Source organism: Mesoplodon bidens (assembly GCF_964165515.1).
Source record: "Mesoplodon bidens genome assembly, chromosome: 7".
Taxonomy (NCBI): Eukaryota; Metazoa; Chordata; class Mammalia; order Artiodactyla; family Ziphiidae; genus Mesoplodon; species Mesoplodon bidens.
In genome coordinates this window covers 106,469,490-106,490,056 of record NC_138164.1, presented here as the reverse complement: position 1 = coordinate 106,490,056, position 20,567 = coordinate 106,469,490, and the positions used below count along the sequence as shown (strand labels likewise).

Sequence of the window (20,567 nt, the reverse complement as noted above, 5' to 3'; positions counted from 1 at the left end):
ATTCTCTAAGGCCTTTTATGAAGACAATTTTTATATTTTACCTGGTTTTTCTAGTTCTTGAGTAGAGCATTGGGCAGCCAGAAGCAACCCCATGCTACTAAAAGTCTCTAAGCACTTTTAAAGTGTTTATTTTCTTCCTCTGGTCTTTGAAAACTGACTGTCCCCAAGCAGTCAATTTATATCACAACTTAAAAATATATTCCTACTGCTAAGTGAAAAAAAAAAAGCAAACTATGTTATGGCTTATTCCCCATAATCACAACTGTGTATAAAACATGAATACAGGGCTTCCCTGGTGGCGCAGCGGTTGGGAGTCCGCCTGCCGATGCAGGGGACGTGGGTTCGTGCACCTGTCTGGGAAGATCCCACATGCCGCAGAGCGGCTGGGCCCGTGAGCCATGGCCGCTGAGCCAGCGCGTCCGGAGCCTGTGCTCCGCAGCGGGAGAGGCCACAACAGTGAGAGGCCCGCGTACCAAAAAAAAAAAAAAAAAAAAAAAAATGAATACATACTGTCAAAGATTTGAAATAAATAACTGGGGTTGGATATGGCAATTTTTTTCTTTTGTAAAAATGTTTCTGAAATGTTCTATTGTCTATAAGAGGTATGTAAGTAAATGTAGATTGTCAAGGAGGGGAGGGAGGAGGAACTCAGTGGTTGAGATATAGCCGTGGGAATAACTGCATAAAACTTTTTATGACTTGAATTTTGTATCACATGAATGTATTAACTATTAAGGAAAAGAAAGGAAGAGAGGGAGGGAGGGAGGGAGGAGGGAGGAAGGAAGGAACACCACCCCTGCCCCGAGACTCCTAGGGCCACAAAGTGCCATTTATACTGTGAGTGAGGAAACAGGCACTTGGTTGTACTCACTAGCTGCAGACTACAGGGAACGGCCTAGCCCTGATTCCTTCTGGGACACAGAAAATTGCCTATCTTTCAGGGATTGTGATGAACAAAGGGGATTATAATATTCCTATTAAGAGCTCTTATGAAAATATTTTAAATATTGGGCTATTGTCATTTTTTTGTACAGATGAAGGTATAGTAAGTATAGACAGTAGCTTTGTTAGGACTTTTTAGATCGCTTCTTCCAATTATAGGATATGGGATCTTAGGTATTTTCTTTGAATGCTGCACCTTTTAAAAAAAATATCTGATAAATCTGGACAGCATGGCTGATGAACTAGTCTCTCTTTCCCCAGAACTTCATTCTAGCCTTCTAACCCAGGGGTCAGCATACCATGGCCTGGGGGCAAACCTAGCCTGTTTTGTATGGTCCTCAAGTTAAGATTAAATTTACATTTTCACATGGTTGGAAAAAAAACCAAAAGAAAAATATTTTGTGACGCAGGTCATTCATTTATATATCATCTCTGCCTGCTTTCATGCTACAATATGTCGGAGTTGAGTTATTGCAACAGAGGCCACACAGCCCTCAAAATCTAAAATATTTACTATTTGGCCTTTTACAGAAAGTCTTCCAACTCCTGGGCTAGAGTATCTCCAAATAATGAGTTTCACAGAGCAACTTTCTGGGGTGGGTAGACTGACTGAATTAATGGCCCTCTCTGTATCCATGTCCTTTTTTTTTTTTTTTTTTTTTTGTATCCGTGTCTTTTGCCAGGAAACTTTGTAGCACTTTCCCAGATACTGGGCTCAGTCACATCACTTGCTTTGACCTATGGGAGTCTGGAGACACAATACAAGTAGAGGCTTGAAATGGGATTGCACCCTAGGGCTTGTTCTCCTGCTCCCCTGCCGCTGTCTGTAAACAGACCCAGGCAAGTCTGCTGGAGGATAAGTCATGTGAAGCAGAGTCATGCCAGCTGAGGACAGCCTAAGTTAGCCAAGAATCAAGGATCTCAAGATCATCACACCTGCCTGGCTGACCCACAGCTGACCACAGACACATGTGCAAGCCCAGCAAAAACTACCCAAACCCAGACAGATCAGCTGAACCCCAAGACTCAAGAGCCACGGAACTGTTTATTGTTATATGCCACTGAAGTTTGGTGCTGGGTCTGTTACACAACATTATTCTGGCAGTAGAAAACTGATACTATGGGCACACAAACTTTTAAATTTCTTTTGCCAGGAGTCTAGGGAACATTTTTACTCTTCTGAGGGCAATTTAGGGCTCTGACATGGGGAGAGACTGAATAAAACACCGCAGTCTGGAACTCCAGGGATGGGGGTGGGGCATCAAATTACATCCTGAATTTCATCTTGTCCTCACAGTGGGATTCAGTAAATATCCGTATTTGCTCTGTGGCTCAATCTGCCACTGGACCGAGTAGATGCTAAGGCTAGGACTTGGCATGTCTCTTAACCACGAAGAGATCTAGCGAGGCAGAGACTCCATCATTTATGGGAAAGAATTTACTTCCTATTTACAAAATGTAGAAAAAGTACCTTGGGTATAAAATCTAAATGTCTGAGGTGTGATCAGTCTGGAGCCCAGAAAAGTCACTCTTTGCATCCTTCAGTCATCAGTGTGTAGTGCAAACGGAACAGGGGCTGGGAGTTCCTCCTGTTCCGGGCTCAGTGGAAAGCTTCCCCAGGATAAAGCCACAGAGCCCTCTGTGAGGAAGAGGGGCAGAGAACAGGAAAGGAAAGGGGGCAGAACTGCGGCAGGAGGCCGGGAAGGGATGACGTGCGGGCTCTGTATTAGTGAACACTTTAATTTGCTAGAGGGAGGCTCTTCCTTCTCAACTGCTGAACACAACTGGCCTGGGCCTGTCCTAGAAATCTCAAGCTGCTTCCTAGTGCACAGGGCTGACCATCCCCTCTGCAGAGCCCCAAATGTGGCTTCTGTCAGGAAGGAAAGGCATCCATCAGTGTGACAAGAAGTGGTCACCTTCGGACTTGCATGAACTCCTTGCGCAGCCATAAGGAGTCCTGGTAGAAGCGAGGATCACCCAGTCTCACAGCTGTCTGTTTGTAGAAGTAACAGTATAACACTGCCGCTGTGGGTAATAAACAGAAAAGAAGCCTTAGGGATGCTCCTGAGTATTTGTTTCAGGGTAAGAACATAACTGGACGAGGCTGAGGGGCCCTGCTTCATGATTTCCCAGTGACTCCCAGAAAGGGCAGAGGGCAGTGGTCTCTCCTGTTCTTGGTGTGGCTGTCCCACTCATCCCACGCTGGTTGTGATGGGCTGGGAAGCCAGGATCAAGGCCCTGGCTGTCAGAGCCACAGGTGGGACCAAAGTGAGGCCTGAGGATGCTCTGGTCCTTACCTAGTCTCTGGAATACAAATAACGTTTGAAGTCCATCTGTCCAGACAAAGCGGTTGGAGTTTTTCCAGCGTACGTTCTGAAGGAGACATGAGTACATAGAGAAATGTGAATGGCTAGATGAGGCCCTCACATCTCCAACGTGGTTGGCTGCAGGGATGCCACCTGGTTTAATATCAGGCTAATGCACCCCCGTTCTTTCTTTCCACAAGCCCGAGGAGTGCTTTTCAAAGGAACCTCAAGTTCCCTTTTTTTTTTTTTTTGCGGTACGTGGGCCTCTCACTGTTGTGGCCTCTCCCGTTGCGGAGAACAGGCTCCGGACACGCAGGCTCAGCAGCCATGGCTCAGGGGCCCAGCTGCTCCGCGGCCTGTGGGATCTTCCCGGACCGGGGCACGAACCTGTGTCCCCTGCATCGGCAGGCGGACTCTCAACCACTGCGCCACCAGGGAAGCCCTCAAGTTCCCTTTTTTTTTGCTACAGAGGGAGAATTCTTGTAACTCTGAGGGAGGAAGTTTGAACTAAGCCATTTATTCCATTTCATCCCATAGCCTTTGCTGAGGAGAAATGATACACATCATCTCAGGAGTTCAGCATGGTCACTGTCTTGCCTTGGAAATATCAGGCTCAGTTCCTGTCAGATAAAGGCTTGGTGCACTCAGGGTTTAATCAGATTAACAGCTTCACAGTACAAAGCCAGGACTATTTTGGCTCCAGGAACCAGAGCAGAGACAATCCTCTCCGGGAAGCACCTGGAGATTTCGGCACTGCTCTGCTTCTTCCCTGTGAGCTCCAGTTCTCTCTGTGGAATCACAAGGGCAACTTAACGGGACGTTTGGTCTGAGAAGGTACCTTTAGTAAAGAAATGACTAGAGAACCCTGAGGTTTTAATATGTTCCATAAAATGAGTACATGAGAAGCACATGAGATACCCGAAGGGATGGAAGAATTTGTGAAGCAGAAGAAATCTGAGGGAATTCCCTGGAGGTCCAGTGGTTAGGACTCTGTGCTTCCACTGCAGGGGGCAGGGGTTCAATCCCTGCTCAGGGAACTAAGATCCCACAAGCCATGCTGCATGGCCAAAAACGATAACAACAACAAAAAACAAATCCGAAACCATGAAAACTGGATCTGCTCTGAGGCCTATGTTAGAACCAAAGGGAGGCATCTTGGGGGTCGGTTCTCCTACTGTAAGTGATGGGGATGCATCAGAGGGCATGCAGCACCAAAGGGCCAGCGGCACTCCTGCCTGGCTATTTCCCATGGGACAATGATGCTGAACAATATGCTGTACCAACATTCACCTGCCCAAACAGCTAACGATGAAACAGATTCAACTTCCTGTTTTAGCCCTGGCAGCCCTTTTGGGGCAAAAGTGAATTGAATGTTCCAGAAGTGTCCTTGGACTCTTGGATAAGGCTGTTCTTCAACATATAAGGTTAGATAAAAGTGCCTTATGAAATTCTCATGTGTCGAGCTTCAGGCTGGACCACATTCATTTCACCTGTTTCTTATCAAGGACTCTGTGAGATATAAACATCCAGAGATTCTGGGTTCCCACAAAAAAACATTCCTAGCCCTTTAAGGATTCAGAGCCTCACTCTTACCATGAACCAGACATGAAGGGAGATGCTGAGGGCGAAGTACACAGCTGTCAGGATGATGGTCCCTTTGAACTTATGGAAGAGGAGGTTGACCAGGCCAGCCTGGAAGACGAAGGTGTTGAAGAACATGAGGAAAATGATGATGATGTTGAAGAGGACTGCAATATCCTGGATGCTGCAGACACAGAAAACAAAAGGACAGCCAAATGGAGGCCTGGGGAGGACCCAGGAGCCAGCCCTGAGTCCTAAGCGACACCATGGAGTCTGTCCTTCCTTGTTATATATAGTCCTCCGAAACCCCCCCAGAGGTAGTTTGGGTTTTGGACCCCAAATGACACGAAGCTAAAACTACCCGCTGGCCCCATCAGCTGAGTGGCAGTCTACGGACAAGGCTTTCCTGCTGACACTCCCAACTCAACAAAGCTCCCAGGCATCTGTGAGAAGCAGCTAGTTTCCTCCCTGTATCCAGAAAATGCCAGCCCTGTCTGTCACATAACCTGGTCCTGTCAGACGTTTTCCTCTAGCAAGACAGCAATGCACTTTCCCTCATCTGTGCACGCCTGGCTGCCTTAGTGCCGTTCATGTCTCAGTGCAAATGTCCCCTCTTCAAAAAGACTTTTCTTTCACCCCACTACCTACAGTAGCCTTTCCCTCCCCACCCCAGGTACTTTATATCCATTGTATAACATTTATCATTATTTGAAATTATCTTTTTAAAATGTATTTGTTGTCTCTCTCCACTAGAATGGAAACTCCATCAAAGGAAGAACTTGTCAGGTTCACCACTGCAACTAGAACACTGGCAGGCTGATGAATACTTGCTGAGTGAAGGAAGACAGTGTCTTAGACTGTGGTTTTCTGTTTAGAACTTGCCTCATGGAGACTAAAAATCACTGTGAAGGGAAAGTGCCAATAGCTTCCATCCTATGGGATGCATATGTTATTAATATGATTATCCTTACCTGGGGCCACGGGAGTGAAAGTGCCAAGTACAGCAGTGAAGACCCTGAGTCCTAACCAGTGGACCACCAGGGAAGTCCCTGATTACCCTTTTTACTTGACATTTTGTAACCCTCTTTCATGGCACTGTAAGACAATATTTCTACTCGAAGATGGAGGAAATGACAGTGTCAGCAATCTGGCCCTCATTTTCAATGTGCACTGCTCCCTGTGTCCCAAAGCCTTGTTAGAAGTATATCAAAACAGGCCCATGTCTATGGACCATGACATGTCTATGGACCATGGAGTACCCAGGACAAAGTGCAATTTTATTCTCCCCGATATTTCTCTATTAATAACTTTAAAATGCTGAATTATGATTGTCGGGGACTTCAGACTGCTTGGGTGGAGCTGTCCCACCCACTGAACTTACATGAAGAGCACCAGCTGTATGACAGGAGCCATTCGGAGTAGCTCCGAGAAGGAATTGACAAAGAGGTCATAGGACAGCAGCAGGAACTGCAGGGAGAGCACCAGGCTATAGTTACTGGTCTGGAGCATCTTCCTTCTGCTATCTTGGGCCCCCAAGGGCACATTCCACAGTTCCCAGAAAGCAGTCCTAGTACTCTCCCAGGCACTGAGGGAGAAGCTATAGTTCCTCAGAATCAGAGCTGTCTCCCTTGCTCTCAGATAAGGGCCTATTGATGCAAAAAAAAAAAAAAAAAAGGAGGTTAGAAATTCATTAATACATATTTACCAAGGACTTATTATGTGCCAGGCACCATTCTAGGTGCTTGGGATACATCAATGAACAAAACCAACAACAACAAAAAAACCCCAACTAGTCACTCCTTCCAGGGACTCTCACCCTCAAACCTTTTTCCATGACTGGAACCCTCTAAATGTAGAGCTCTTTCTAAACACTTTTGAGTCCAAAGGAATCTAGGGATACTACACACAGTGACTGTCTGGTCATGTAACAATACTAATTCTATTACTAACTGCAGCAGCAAAACCTTTGTTTATCACTTACAATATTGCTTACAATTCTAAGCACTAACATTACTTAAATCTCTCAATAACCCTTGAGGTAGAAGCCACACTATTACTCTCCCCATTTTACAGAGGGGACAATTGAGGCCCAGGGAGGTAAAATAATTTGTCCAAGTTCACATTGCTAATAAGTGGCAGAGCTAGCATTCAGATCTAGGCGGTCTTGGTCCAGAGTCTGTGCTCTTAACTACTGCACAAAGCTGCCTCTTACATAACTGACAGGTTTACATGTAACTAGGTGGGAAAAACAATCGCTGGCATAGGAGAAGTGGGAAGTGGTGTAGGCAGAAAAAGCTGAGAAGAAATAGTGCTCTCCTAACGTTTACGATTATGGTAGCAACACAGTGGCCCCAGGTAAGGGGAGCTGGGCTTTTATTTTCATTTATTCCAGGACCCAGAAGCTGCTTTGGGGGTGTCCTGTGACCCCCTCCAGCTGGATCAAATCTATAAACAAATTTCAAAATGCTTCTAAGTGTTACAGAATGATTAAATTAATATCGGTAAAATGTTACAGTTTACAAACTCTTCATATTCTTTTCCTTATTTAATCCTACACCCATCGTGAGAAGTAGCAGTTCTTACGCTTATTACCCCACTTTACACAGAGGCTCTGAGAAGCTGCGGAACCTCGTCCACCTCACCTGATGGAGAAGTCCCACTTTAGTGGATGTACGAAGGTGCTTTTCTCTGAACCGAGTCTCCTTATTCATCAAATAATATTGATAGCTACCAGCTACTTACCGGCACCATGATAAATTTGTCAACCAAGACAATTTCCTTTAATCCTCGCAACTACTCTGCAAGGTGTGCAAGAATTACCCTCATTCTTCAGGCAAGGACACAGGGTCAGAGTTCAAGTCGTTCCTCCATGTTGCAGGTGAGCAGAGCCAGGATTCACAACTAGGTGTGAAAAGAAAACCCGTGCTCTTAACTACTACTTCACAGGCCACCACAGAAGGCTGCTGTGAGGATCCGTTATATAGAGCCGCCCACCGCCATCTCTACGGGAAGGACGACCATCACCTCGGGTTAGGGCAGCGGTGATTCCCAAGGTAATGAAGCGGTCTTCGCAGTTTGTCCACCGCTATCTGCCGCGTTCCCTCTGTCCCCTGAGTAATTTTCCTCAGCCTTCCTAATCCACTTTAAAATAGGGCTGCCTTAGCAAAAAACCAAAACCAAAGCAATTAACAAAATGCCGACTTCTGGCCACTTTACCCACTCCTCCTCAGCACTCTCACCTAGAAGGCCCAACGTCGGTTGTCACGGGGACACCGTCCAGGCTTCCGGAAACCGATTTTAAATTCCGGAAATAGATGGCTGACGCGGGCTCAGTCTGCGCCGTGCTACCCGCTTGTCCTCGGCTTTTTCTCCCCCGGTCCGCCCGGTCGCCATGTTTAGGCCCCCGCATTCCTGGACCCGCCCCTCTCTCCGCGTCGCTGCGCCCTGTTCCAGGGCTCCCAGGTGCGGGCCAAGGTCTCCCGCCCACCCCGCGTGCGGCCTTGCCGAGGGCCAGCCCCTGGCCAGAGGCTTCGCGTCGGCCCGAACATTTCCGCTTCCACGGAATCAAGGGGGTGGGGGTGAGGGACAGGACCGATCTGTGACGGCGTTCCTGGTCCCTGGAAGCCCGGGCTTGGGGAAGAAACGCCCGCGGAGGAACTGGAGTTAGTGTCAGCACCTCGTCTGCCGGCGACCCCGCGGCTCTGGACTTCATTTCCCAGGCGGCCGCGCGCGAAAGCGCGCGCGACCGGAAGTGCTACAAGCCTATAAGGTGACGGAGCGGCCCCGCCAGGTGGCTGTAGAGCAGCTGTGACTGGTGATAGCGGGCGTTTCTGAGAGTCTCTCACTCCATCTCCCAGGAGCCTCGGGAGCGGCAGGTCCGGCGCCGGGTGGCGAGAGGCGGGTCTCGGAGACCCCAGTACCCCTGCGTTCCACTGTGGTTCGGGGGTGAGAAAGAGCCCGGGCTGGGAGTTCAGGGACCTGGGTTCGAGTGCTGGCTCTGCTAGTGCCTCGCTTCGCGCTGTCGCGACCCCTCGCTCGGCCTCAGTTTTCTCTTTTACGAAATGGACATCGTTCTCTGTGCCCTTCCTTCCACAGGTGGTGGAAGGAAGCTCTTTGGAAAGCACAGAAGCTCTTCGGAAGTCCCAGTCAGCAGGTGGAGCCACTCGCCTTAATTTGCACCCAAGGTTAGCTGGGACCAAGGGATCTTGGTCCCAGCGGAGTTAGGGATCGGTCCCCGGGTTCCTGGAACCCTTCTCTGGACACCTGAGGCCGACCAGAGCGCAGTACGAAGGGCGGGGCTGTAATCACTCTGGTGCTAAGGAGGGCCTTGCTTATCTACCTCCTGAGTGGAATTTAGGGCCCCTCACTCCTGAGTCTCAGACTTTACGGAAGCTGCGTTTGGAAGTAAGGAGTCCTTGGAGCACAGGGGGAGTGAACCTGGAGCCTTGTACCAGCTCCGCCACTCACCGTGGCCAAGACGCTTTCCTTCTTTGGGCCCGAATTTTTTTTTTTTTTTTTTTTTTTTTTGTGGTACGCGGGCCTCTCACTGTTGTGGCCTCTCCCGTTGCGGGGCACAGGCTCCGGACGCGCAGGCCCATCGGCCATGGCCCACGGGCCCAGCCGCTCCGCGGCATGTGGTATCTTCCCGGACCGGGGCACGAACCCGTGTCCCCTGCATCGGCAGGCGGACTCTCAACCACTGCGCCACCAGGGAAGCCCTCGAATATTTTTGATCCGTAAGATAAGAGTTCAGGACTTGAGCCCTAAATCTGGTTCTCAGGATTCCTAAAGCCCGCACCATTCATCTGAGAAGTGGGAGCAACAAACAGACTTCCTGTTCCTTCATCTATTTGCACTTCTAAATAATTGTGAAAGGGTTTGGAATAGAGCCTTTTCCTAAGGCTAGGGCCAAGTAGGATATACCCATTTCCTACCCCAGGGCCTGATCTGTTTTAGTGCAGCCTGGGAGAATCCTTTTTCCTAAGGGATTGAGAAGTGTATTAGGTTGGAGAGTAGACTCCTTAGATCAGGGTCAACAAACATGACCCACAGGCCAAATCTGGCTGGCCTAAATGGTTTTTACATTTTTCAATGGTTGAAAAAAAAAAAATAGAGGGCTTCCCTGGTGGCGCAGTGGTTGAGAGTCCGCCTGCCGATGCAGGGGACACGGGTTCGTGCCCCAGTCCGGGAAGATCCCACATGCCGTGGAGCAGCTGGGCCGCTGAGCCTGCTCGTCCGGAGCCTGTGCCCCACAACGGGAGAGGCCACAACAGTGAGAGGCCCGCGTACTGGTAAAAAAAAAAAAGAAAATGATATTTTGTGACATGTGGAAATGATATAAAAACTGAAATTTCATTGTCCATAAATAAAGTTTTTTTGAACATAGCTCATGTTCTTTTGTGAAGGTATTATTTATGATTGCTCTTGCAATACATCAGCAGAGTTGATGACATAGTTGTGACAAACCGTATGGCCTGCAAAATCTAAAATATTTACCATTCTGGCCCTTTATAGGAGCTTGCCGACTTTTGTCTTAGAATGTGTCTCTACAAGTGAGGGCAGAATAGGACTGGTGGGCACATCCTGTTCTCTTGGAATAAGTGAGAGGATATTCTTAGCATTTGGATTGCATTTTTTTTTTTTTTTTTTTTGCGGTACGCGGGCCTCTCACTGCTGTGGCCTCTCCCGTTGCGGAGCACAGGCTCCGGACGCGCAGGCCCAGCGGCCATGGCTCACGGGCCCAGCTGCTCCGCGGCATGTGGGATCTTCCTGGACCGGGGCACGAACTCGTGTCCCCTGCATCGGCAGGCGGACTCCCAACCACTGTACCACCAGGGAAGCCCTGGATTGCAATTTTCACTGCATTCTTCCTTTTTCTCTCCTTTTGCTCTCTATTTCGAGCAGAGGGAGGGCTCATCTGTGTACTGTTGGTAAAACATTCCAGCCATCTGTCAGGGAAGTGTCCCCATTGTCTTTTCCAAGTCTGTCCCAGAGCAGTAATCCAGGACCTCTTCTAGGGGGTAGATGTGGTCCCTTTTGGATTATGTTTTCTTTTTTCCTCTTACAAAGGGGGGAAAAAAGTAGATATTATTCAGTGGATGGAGCCTGCTGACCGAGAGCTCCTTTGTGCTGACATTTCACTGGGGGGATGATTGAACCTCTGGTGACCTGAAACTTCCGCTGCCCTTACAGGAGCTAAGGGGATAACTCTTGAGGCTGGGTAGCAAATCTCTGAGCTCAGTAGCTAAGGCAGAAAGCTTCCAGAAATGAGGTGGCATGGTTTTCTCCCTCCAACCTCCTGGAAGCTTATCTTTTCCCCCAGACCTCAGATCTTGCTTTCTCAGAGATTACCGCCACCTTGGATCTCTTTGTGAGAGCTTAGCATCTGTTTGTGGTTAGGTGGACACCTGGTATGGAGAAAGCTGGCATGACATGGAATTGGGGCCACTGAGAGGTCTGGGCAGCCGTGGGGGCCATGAGCTTGAGGTTTTTGTTAGTCGTTAGGATGAAATGCTGTAACAATACTAAGAAAATTATAATACTGTACTCTCACGATGTCCTTACATACATTTTCTCGACCATCTGACAACCTGTGGTCAGAGGGCTTTGAAACCAAATAGACAAGGGTTTGAAACTCCCTGCCCGCTTACTGGGTCCTATTTAATCTGTCTGAGCCTTAGTTTCCTCATCTATAAAATGGGGATAACTCCACACGGGGTTGTCAAGGTGAGTAGATGGGATCATGTGTGTAAGGTTCTGGTGTGGTGTCTGCTCATAGCTGCCTTTCAGTAAGTTATATCCTATTGCCATGGCTTTCTTTCAGATGAGAAGACTGAGTCCTACAAATGTTAAGTGATTTGCTCAAGGAGCCTCAGAGCATAAGAATTGGAGTCCAGGCCACCACTCTGTCAGCCTGCCACTAGGTATAAAGGTGAGGGTCAAGTGTTTTATCTCCTTGGGAGTTTTTGATTTTAGGGGCCTCTTCTCTGTTAGCTGGTTCAGACTGAGGGACCTTGACTGCAGGAAGCCACTGTGTCAGCTTCTTGGCCTGAGTCCATGGGGCAGTGTGCCTGCCTTGAGAGCTGTGCCCATGCTGAAAGCAGGGGCGTCCTGTGGCTTTGCAGACTGCCTGCCAACTCATGCACACTTGCCTGGCTTTTAAGAGCAGCTGCTTAGGGGGCTAGGCATTCGCCATGCCTGAAACCAGGGTTGGTTTCTGCGTTTATCAGGTACACGTGGAAACCTCAAGATAAACTTGCTTTCTAGATCATGAGTTCTTGCTTCCTCTTTTCTCCTCTGGACTTTCCCCAGAGAAGAGAAAGCAGAAGTTTCAGGTCTGGAGACAGCTGGGGGCTTTTGCTCAATTAAAGGTGTGGCGAATGGGGACTCTGAAGACCCCACCTTACCTCCCAGTGGGAGGATTAGCCCACAGAGGTCACAATCTGGGGAAGAACTTTGCTGCAGAAGTGGGATCCTATAGCACTTTCTCCCACGTGGCCTAATAGTATTGTGAAGATTGTGATTTTTGCCTCCTTACGTTAGAACTGAAGGCCTGGGCATTTGTGTGATCTAGCCTGGATTTTGATTTCTGTCCTTTCTTTTCATGGGGAGTGAGGTTATAATTCTTTACCTTCTGGTCCTGTGAGGGGAGATGCATCCTAGGGCTCTGGATCTAGAGCCTTGGCATCCAGCCACAGCAGAGGCGGCTTCTCTCCAGGGCCAGCCCTAGGCCCAAGCTGGCTGCACTGTATGCTGCCAGGTGCTGGGGCGGGGCCTCACTCATTGTTCATAACCAGAGATTGGGTTCACCCAGCCATCAAGGCTTCATGGGACAGTGCCCAGGCTGATGGCAGGGGAACCACCCTTCTGGCCAAGAGCGAGGTCAATGTTACCTCCTTTAGCCTGCGTGTGGGGTGCACCTGAGCCAACAGGGACATGTGATTTCCGCTTTCTCTAGGAGTGCTTGATCAGAATGGCTGTGGGATGGTTTTATCTGTCCGTCGTGGCGCTGTGCTCCCTGGGCTTGATGTGCATCCTCTCCACCATCTATTGGATGCAGTACTGGCAAGGTGGCTTTGCCTGGGATGGCACCATGCTCATGTTCAACTGGCACCCGGTGCTCATGGTTACGGGCATGGTGGTGTTCTACAGTGCTGGTGAGTACAGGTCAGCAGAGGAGACACGGTGTGGCCTGGGCTCGTACAGGGCAGTGCTGTCCCTCGCCATCCTGGCCTTTGTCACTGTCGGGTTCAGGGCTATGGGGGTGGGGTGGGGTGGGTTGTTTTTGGGCCCAGGTGTCATTTGGAGGAGGAAGTCGTGCGAACAGGAGCATCTGAGAAGGGTAGCTGCATGGATACTCTTGGACGAGGGTTGGCGAACTTTTTCTGTTAAAGGCCAGACAGTAAATATTTTAGGCTTTGCAAGCCCTATGATCTGTGTTGCAACTACTCAGCTCTGCTACTGTGTTGTGAGAGCAGCCAGAGACAACACGGAAGTGTGTAGCTGTGTTCTGATAAAACTTTATTTATAGTGGTGGGGGGAGGAGAGAAATAGGTGAGGGAGAGCAAGAGGTATGGACTTCCAGTTGCAAAACAAATGAGGCACAGGTACAGTGTAGGGAATGTGGCCAATAATTATGTAATATCTTTGTATGGTGATGATCATAACTAGACCTATCATGGTGATCATTTTGAAATGTACAGAAATAGTGAATGACTATGTTATGTAGCAGGAAGTAACATAGTGCTGTAGGTCAATTATACTTCAAAAACAAACAGACTCATACTAAAAGACAGCAGATTTAGGGTTACCAGGGGTGGGGGGGAGGGGGAATTGGATGAAGGCAGTCAAAAGGTACAAACCTCCAGTTTTAAGATAAATAAGTACTAGGGATATAATGTACAACATGAGAAATATAATTAACCCTGCTGTACGTTATATATGAAAGCTGTTAAGAGAGTAAATCCAAAGAGTTGTCATCACAAGAAAAGTTCTTGTCTCTTTTTAAAATTTTGTATCTATATAAGAAGATGGATGTTCACTAAACTTATTGCGGTAATCATTCCATGATGTATGTAAGGCAGACCATTATGCTCTCCACAAACTTATGCAGTGCTGTGTCAGTTATATCTCAATAAAACTGGGAAAAAATAAGTAAAATTTTTAAAATTAATGTTATTTAAAGTATTATTTAATATCAAATATAATTTGATAATAGCATCCATAAGCATTTATTACCTAGGCATAAATCTAACAAAAGCCATATAAGGTTTCTACAGAGAAAAATATAAAACTGTATTGAAATTAAAGAAGCCCTAAATAAATGGAGGGATATACTACTGTGTAAGTGGATTGGAAAACTAAACATTGTAAAGATGTAAATTCTCCTGAAATTGTTTTGTAGGTTAATTTCAACCCCAAGGTCTCATTGCTTATTTTTGTGAAAATTGATAATCAGACTGAATTATCTTGAAATGCAAAGGGCCAAGATTAGTCAAGGTGGTTTTGAAAAAGAGCAAAGTTGGAGGGCTTACTCTCCCATCTATTCAGGTTTATTATAAAGCTACTGTAATTAAGACAGCGTGGGACCTACTGTATAGCACAGGGAACTCTGCTCAATACTCTGTAATGGCCTATATGGGAAAAGAATCTAAAAAAGAGTGGATATATATAAATGTATAACTGACTCACTTCGCTGTACACCTGGAACTAATACAACATTGTAAATCAACTGTATTCCAATTAAAAAAAAAAAAGTGTGGGGGCTTCCCTGGTGGCGCAGTGGTTGAGAGTCCGCATGCCGATGCAGGGGACATGGGTTCGTGCCCCGGTCTGGGAGGATCCCACATGCCGCGGAGTGGCCAGGTCCGTGAGCCATGGCCGCTGAGCCTGTGCGCCCGGAGCCTGTGCTCCGCAGCGGGAGAGGCCACAGCAGTGAGAGGCCTGCGTACCACAAAAAAAAAAAAAGTGTGGTAGTGATAAGTGAATAACAAGTGAGGAAAGGTGGCTCTGCAGAGCTGTGGGACAAGATGTTCTTTTCAATAAATGATGTTTAGTCATATGGAGTAAAAGCACTTTATTACGAAAATCGGCAGCGGGCTGCACCTGGCCTGTGAGCGGCAGCCTGCCAGCCCTTGCTCTAGGGAGGGGGGGCTGAAGCCTCTTGTGGCACAGTCGGGGGCCGTACCTGAGGGGTCTCCTTACTCCTGCCAGACCCATCCTTGCCCCGTGCATTCAGAGGTAGGCCTTGGGGCCCAGGTGAGTCTCCTTTTCGCCACTTGTAAAATGGGAATAATGATGACGTTGATAATAGCAGCTTACCCCGTGTAGTTTGGATACATCCTCCCACTTTTTCTTCCTTTTTTTTTTTTTTTTTTTGTGGTACGCGGGCCTCTCACTGCTGTGGCCTGTCCTGTTGCAGAGCACAGGCTCCGGACGCGCAGGCCTAGCGGCCATGGCTCATAGGCCCAGCCGCTCCGCGGCATGTGGGATCCTCTCGGACCGGGGCACGAACCCGTGTCCCCTGCATCAGCAGGCGGACTCCCAACCACTGAGCCACCAGGGAAGCGCCATCCTCCCACTTTTGTTATTACAGGAAGCTTGTGAGGCGGGCTCTATTGTTGCCTCCATTTTACAGATGAGGAAACTGAGATTTAGAAAGATGCCAAATAGCTGAGAGGAAGAACCTGGATTGGGACCTCGGTTGTCTAACCTTGAAGCCTGTGTCCTTGACAACTCACTTCAGTTGTGAGAATTCATTCAGTTAGATGAAATAATGAATGTGACATTGCTTTTCAACCTGTAAAACTGCATACAAGTGGCATTTATTATTGTTATGACAGAATGGCAAGTCCATGAAACCTGTTCTACCCCCCCCTTTTTAAATTGAAGTATAGTTGATTTACAGTGTTGTGTTTTCTGGTGTACAGCAAAGTGATTCAGATATATATATATGTGTGTATGTGTGTGTGTGTATATGTATATACACATATATATGTATATATTTTCAGATTTCTTTCCATTATAGCTTATTACAAGATACTGAATATGGCTCCCTGTGCTCTGCAGTAGGGACCCCACTGTTTATTTTATGCATAGTAGTTCGTATCTGCTGATCCCAGACTCCTAGTTTGTCCCTCCTCCTGCTCCTCCCCTTTATCATGGTCCCTTGTCTCCCCACTTCATGGTTGATGGCTATACCAGAAATGATGCAAGGATGGGAGATGCTGAGGAGTTGATACTGATGTCCTAGCATTTCCTTCTTCTCTTGTTGGGAGGCTGTCTGGGATCACGTCAGGGTAAGTCCCCTAGTGCACGGGTGAGCACAGGGGAAGAGGCCGAGCCCAGGGGCTGCTCTCTCTCCTACAGCATCACTGGTCTACCGCCTGCCCCAGTCATGGGTAGGGCCCAAGCTGCCCTGGAAATTCGGCCACGCAGCCGTGCACCTGCTGGCCTTCATCCTGACTGTCCTGGGGCTGCACGCCGTCTTTGACTTCCACAGCCGTAGAAAGATCCCCAACCTCTACTCCCTGCACAGCTGGCTGGGCATCACCACCGTCTTCCTCTTCGCCTGTCAGGTGGGTACTCTCTGTTCTCCTTTGGATTCCCACAGCTGCCAGTTCTGGTTGGGGCTTCACTTGCATCAGCACCAAATATCCCTTCTGCTTACTGCCTGGAGACGGTCTTGCAGGGCACATCCTGTAGAATCGGCAGTTTGAAGGGCTGTGGGAGATTGGCGGTTCCCGAATTCACCCTGTTCCTGCTCTTACCCCTCACAGGGCCCACCTGTGGTGCTGGAGTGCTCTAAGCTAACTCCGTCACAGCACGCACCACACTGACTCTAAATCATCTTTTCTGCCCTCTTCTCTTCCCCCTTTCTGTGAACCAGAAGCAATTCTAGAAGTAGTATCCGTATTCTGATGTCAGCCCTGTACAAATGAGGATTTTTGTGAGCCAGGACAGGAAGGAAGCAGAGACAAACAAGGATGGCTGGGTTTGCGGGAGACTGGGGATAGCTAAGCATTTCATGTAGGTAACGTTCCTACGTTCCTTTGTGTAAGACAAACAGACCCCAGTGAGGAGGCTAGGTGTGGTGCTGGGGCAATGCCTGGTGGGAGGTTTGAGCTGGGAGAGAAGGGCAAAGGTTCACTGATGGGTAGGAGGCACTGGTGGGTGGGATGACCTGGCGTGCCTTTGGTCACAGTACAATCAGGTACTTCCTGTGTCCACAGTGGTTCTTGGGCTTTGCGGTCTTCCTGCTGCCCTGGGCGTCCGTGCGGCTGCGCAGCCTCCTTAAACCCATCCACGTCTTCTTTGGAGCCTCCATTCTCTCTCTGGCCATTGCATCTGTCATTTCCGGCATTAACGAGAAGCTTTTCTTCAGTCTGTGAGTGGGACGGGGCCCCCAACTCTAAGGTGGAGGGGAAGGAACAGGGTCTTCAGAAGATGCACTCGATGATCATAGGACCCATCCAAAGGAGGGAAGCTTTTGGGATGGGGCTCGTTCCTGATCTGGAAGGTTAATGGAATCGGTCTTTCTTTAGGCTGAGATTGGTAAACTGGTCAGCAAATACTTACCCAGCATCAAAGTGATTTAGAACCTACTCTGTGGCAGAAACTATTCTAAACATCTTAAATTTAATCCTCTAACTGCCCTACATTTGTTGTCATTGCCACTTATACATTAGGGAACAGAGGCACAGAGAGGTTTAGTAATGCACCTAAGGGCACACAGCCAGTAAGTGGCAGAGCTCTGTGTTAGGACTAGAGGCTGCAGGCCTAACCACTACCATTCTCTGTTCTTTGAAGTAGTGGGGGTGCAGTGAAAAGCAAACAAGATTTGAGCTCAGATCTGGGTATAGATCTTGGCTGTGCCATCTCCTAGTTATGTAACTCTGGACAAGTTCATTTCATGTCTGGGAGCTTTAGCTTCCTCACAGGGAAAAGGCATTCTGCAGACACTTGTCATGGCAGAGACTTGGAAAGTATGTTGATATTCCAGGTCACAGCAGGTCCTGGGAAGCTTTTCTTATCCTCTGTTAGAGGCACTGAGTCTCGCACTGGGCAAAAACAGGTAGAAAAGTTTCTTGAGCGCCCACATTGTTTTGTCATCCTCAGGAAAAACGGCACCAACTCGTACTCCAACCTGCCCAGTGAGGCTGTCTTTGCCAACTGCTCTGGGATGCTGGTGGTGGTCTTCGGGCTGCTGGTGCTATATATCCTACTGGCTTCGTCTTGGAAACGCCCAGAGCTGGAGATGCAGGCCGAAAGACAGGTATGGGGTTTTGGTCTCCCATTCCAGGTTGGGGTAGGGCCGGGTCTAGGGAAGGGTCACCCAGTAAAGACTTGGGCTTTGCCGGGAAGACCAACCCAGTAACGTGGTGGGAAACCAAGTTGCTTAAAGGTGGGGTTAGGCTGGCTGATGGGGAGCACCAGTATCGACTCAGCACCTCCTGGCCATTGCAGCAAGTGCAGCTGTTTAGGCTCAGGCTCCTGGGGGCCTGTCCACTGGGAGGGGATGGGGGTTACTCCCCTCCCCAAATTGCTGTGGTTTCACGAGGGGAAGTGTAGCCTTATCTTCTCCAAGGAGGGGCTTGATCATGATGAGGGGTGTATGGTAATTTCTACTTCTTCAGCTTTAGGGCTCATCTAGTGGGATGGGAGCTTATCTAGTGGGTGCTTGGTGACAGTTTGAGTGCTTGGAGCACGTTTTGCCTGTTCTTGGCCACGCAGGCACCTGAGGGACATGGCGAGATGGGGTGTGTATTGGCTGAGGGGCTTTGGAGCTTCTCTGAAAGGTGTGGTGGCATGGACTGGGACTCGCCCTGCAGGTTGGGGTCTGAGCATCTCAGGCCTGGCATGACTCCTGCAGGTCAGGGGCCATTCTGACGTTATGCCATTAACCTGCGTGCATCTGCCTGTCTTTCCAGGCCCTGTTGCACGGTGGGGAGTGAAGCAGGAAGGCGCTGCCAGGAGCGGTTGGTGGTGCGGTCTGGACTCCTTCAGGAGCTCTGCTCTCCCTGGGGCTCTCGTCCAGTCTCCCCTCGTCTCCGTGGTGGACCTGCTGTCGCCACAGCTTGCTGCCCACATGCTCTCCTTGGTGGCTTTGGCTTCTCCACCTCTTCCCGGCATTGACCTCTCAGGTCGTTCGTTTACCCCAGGCCCTCCCTGCCCTGGCTGCTCACACCGCTCCTGCTCGCATGAAGTCAAGCTCACTTCCCCTCACACCCCTAGGGATGTGGTAGAGGATCCCGAGAGCTCAGATGACCTGGGAATCAAGTGCGATCCATACCGTGAAAAGTGAGGGAGCCGGTGCTTCCTCAGCTTTCCCTTGAAGTTTAGGCCGCTGCCCCGGGCCAGGCTTCATCTGCTCTGTTACCTCCATCCAGCCCATCTGGACACGAGGCTGGGCGGGAACACGGTGAGGCGATGGAAGGACAGGGGAGAATGGCAGAGCTGCTTCTGCAGAGGAGAAGCTGAGGAGCTGGCTGCCCGTTGCTGTTGTTTCCCGGCGCTGCATTCTGTGTCTGCGTGCGTTGTATGTGCCCTTCTAGCTGCTGCTGCAACTGGGGCCTGGATCCCGGCCCTTCCCTATGACTGACGTGCTGTCAGACAGCCTTATGAGCCCTGGTAACCTGCTCTCCCAAGAACAGCCTGTCCCACGGAGGAGTAGCAGGGGTGCCTCGAGCCTCCTTTCCTTTCCCTCATCGGGTCCAAGCTTGCCTGCCTGTCCCCGGGCAGGTTCAACCTTGCTCTCTCGGCAGGGCACTTGCTCAGCTATTTTCACTCTCCAGCTTGCCATGAAACGTGCCAAAGTCATGGTGCATTGTACCCAGCAGAGCCCTGGGAGCTAGGCCACCTCCAGAGGCGTTCCTCACCGAGTGTCCAAGTGCCTCACTTGCCCCCACGATAGCTACGTGCCTGGCACACCCAGTCTCAGGTGTGATGCCAGAGTGTGCCGCTGCTCTTCCAACAAGACTGTGGTGGCGTCTTGCTCCTCTCCTAAGTGTTGGCACTGCCCTCTCCAAACAAGCCCTGCCAGGTCCCAGGCTCCATACTGCTGTGCTTAGGTGACAAGCAGCATGATGACACCTGGGGTCCCGAGTGGGCCTTACTCCCTGGCAGGGGCCATGAGGCTGACTGTCCACCCCACCCCACATGGCCAGATGCTGGCAGGAGGACTATGACAACTTCTCAAGTGGCTGAAGCCCTCAAAAGCCACTGGGATGACTGCCAGGCACCTTGATCATAGGACCAGCTCCCCCTCTTTCCACATGGGTAGGCATTTCACTTATGAAGCTTGATTTTCATTAAATGTGTTTTTAAGAATCAAAGCCTTCTCTGCTGAAATGACACTGTGGTTAAGTGAGCTCTGGGCAACTTGCAAAAGCCTCGGGCTGGTTCTGACCCTCAGACCCGGAAATGGGCAGACCTGAAGACACCAAAGAACCGCATGACTGTCTTCTTAGACTCGCATGTGACTCTTGGTTCGTGTGCATGTCTTTAATAGTGAATGGCCCTTGAGCACTTGATTATCTTACAAGGAAGGAGATGTTTCCTATTTCATAATCTGAAACACGACACTCAAAAAGGGTAAGTGACTTGCCCCAAGGTCACCCAGCCAGGAAATGGCAGAGTTGGGATCCACAGTCCAGGTGTCGGATGCCAGTTTCCTTCCCAGCTGCTGGGTGTGTGCATCTGTGCACACTGATAACTGTGCCTTGTGGTCAGGGACCTGTG

The 20,567-nt window shown here is 49.3% G+C and overlaps 2 protein-coding genes across 10 annotated transcripts; one reads left to right on the top strand and one right to left on the bottom strand.

The window, feature by feature from the left end:
- Nucleotides 1–1,968: 1,968 nt before the first annotated feature.
- TMEM138 (transmembrane protein 138) lies at nucleotides 1,969–8,541 on the bottom strand (the record flags this gene model as incomplete). Of its 5 annotated transcripts, XM_081240372.1 has the most annotated exons (6): nucleotides 1,969–2,967; nucleotides 3,240–3,315; nucleotides 4,842–5,013; nucleotides 6,211–6,475; nucleotides 7,472–7,730; nucleotides 7,854–8,062. In XM_081240372.1, 4 exons carry the CDS (start codon nucleotides 6,336–6,338, stop codon nucleotides 2,855–2,857), a joined length of 489 nt encoding a protein of 162 aa, XP_081096498.1. In that variant the 3' UTR covers nucleotides 1,969–2,854. The 5 variants fall into 5 exon arrangements, with proteins under 5 accessions (XP_081096498.1, XP_081096497.1, XP_081096499.1 ...); XM_081240371.1 differs by having other exon boundaries at nucleotides 7,472–8,062; XM_081240373.1 differs by lacking the exon at nucleotides 7,472–7,730.
- A 78-nt stretch (nucleotides 8,542–8,619) lies between these two features.
- On the top strand, nucleotides 8,620–20,161 carry CYB561A3 (cytochrome b561 family member A3; the record flags this gene model as incomplete). Of its 5 annotated transcripts, XM_081240379.1 has the most annotated exons (8): nucleotides 8,688–8,774; nucleotides 8,925–8,982; nucleotides 11,653–11,760; nucleotides 12,787–12,985; nucleotides 16,197–16,405; nucleotides 17,060–17,214; nucleotides 17,946–18,102; nucleotides 18,758–20,161. In XM_081240379.1, the coding sequence occupies exons 4-8, from the start codon at nucleotides 12,802–12,804 to the stop codon at nucleotides 18,779–18,781; spliced, it is 729 nt and encodes a 242-aa protein (XP_081096505.1). In that variant the 5' UTR covers nucleotides 8,688–8,774; nucleotides 8,925–8,982; nucleotides 11,653–11,760; nucleotides 12,787–12,801. The 5 variants fall into 5 exon arrangements, with proteins under 5 accessions (XP_081096503.1, XP_081096504.1, XP_081096505.1 ...); XM_081240377.1 differs by lacking the exon at nucleotides 18,758–20,161 and having other exon boundaries at nucleotides 8,620–8,704; nucleotides 17,946–18,204; XM_081240375.1 differs by lacking the exon at nucleotides 18,758–20,161 and having other exon boundaries at nucleotides 17,946–18,204.
- Nucleotides 20,162–20,567: the final 406 nt, after the last annotated feature.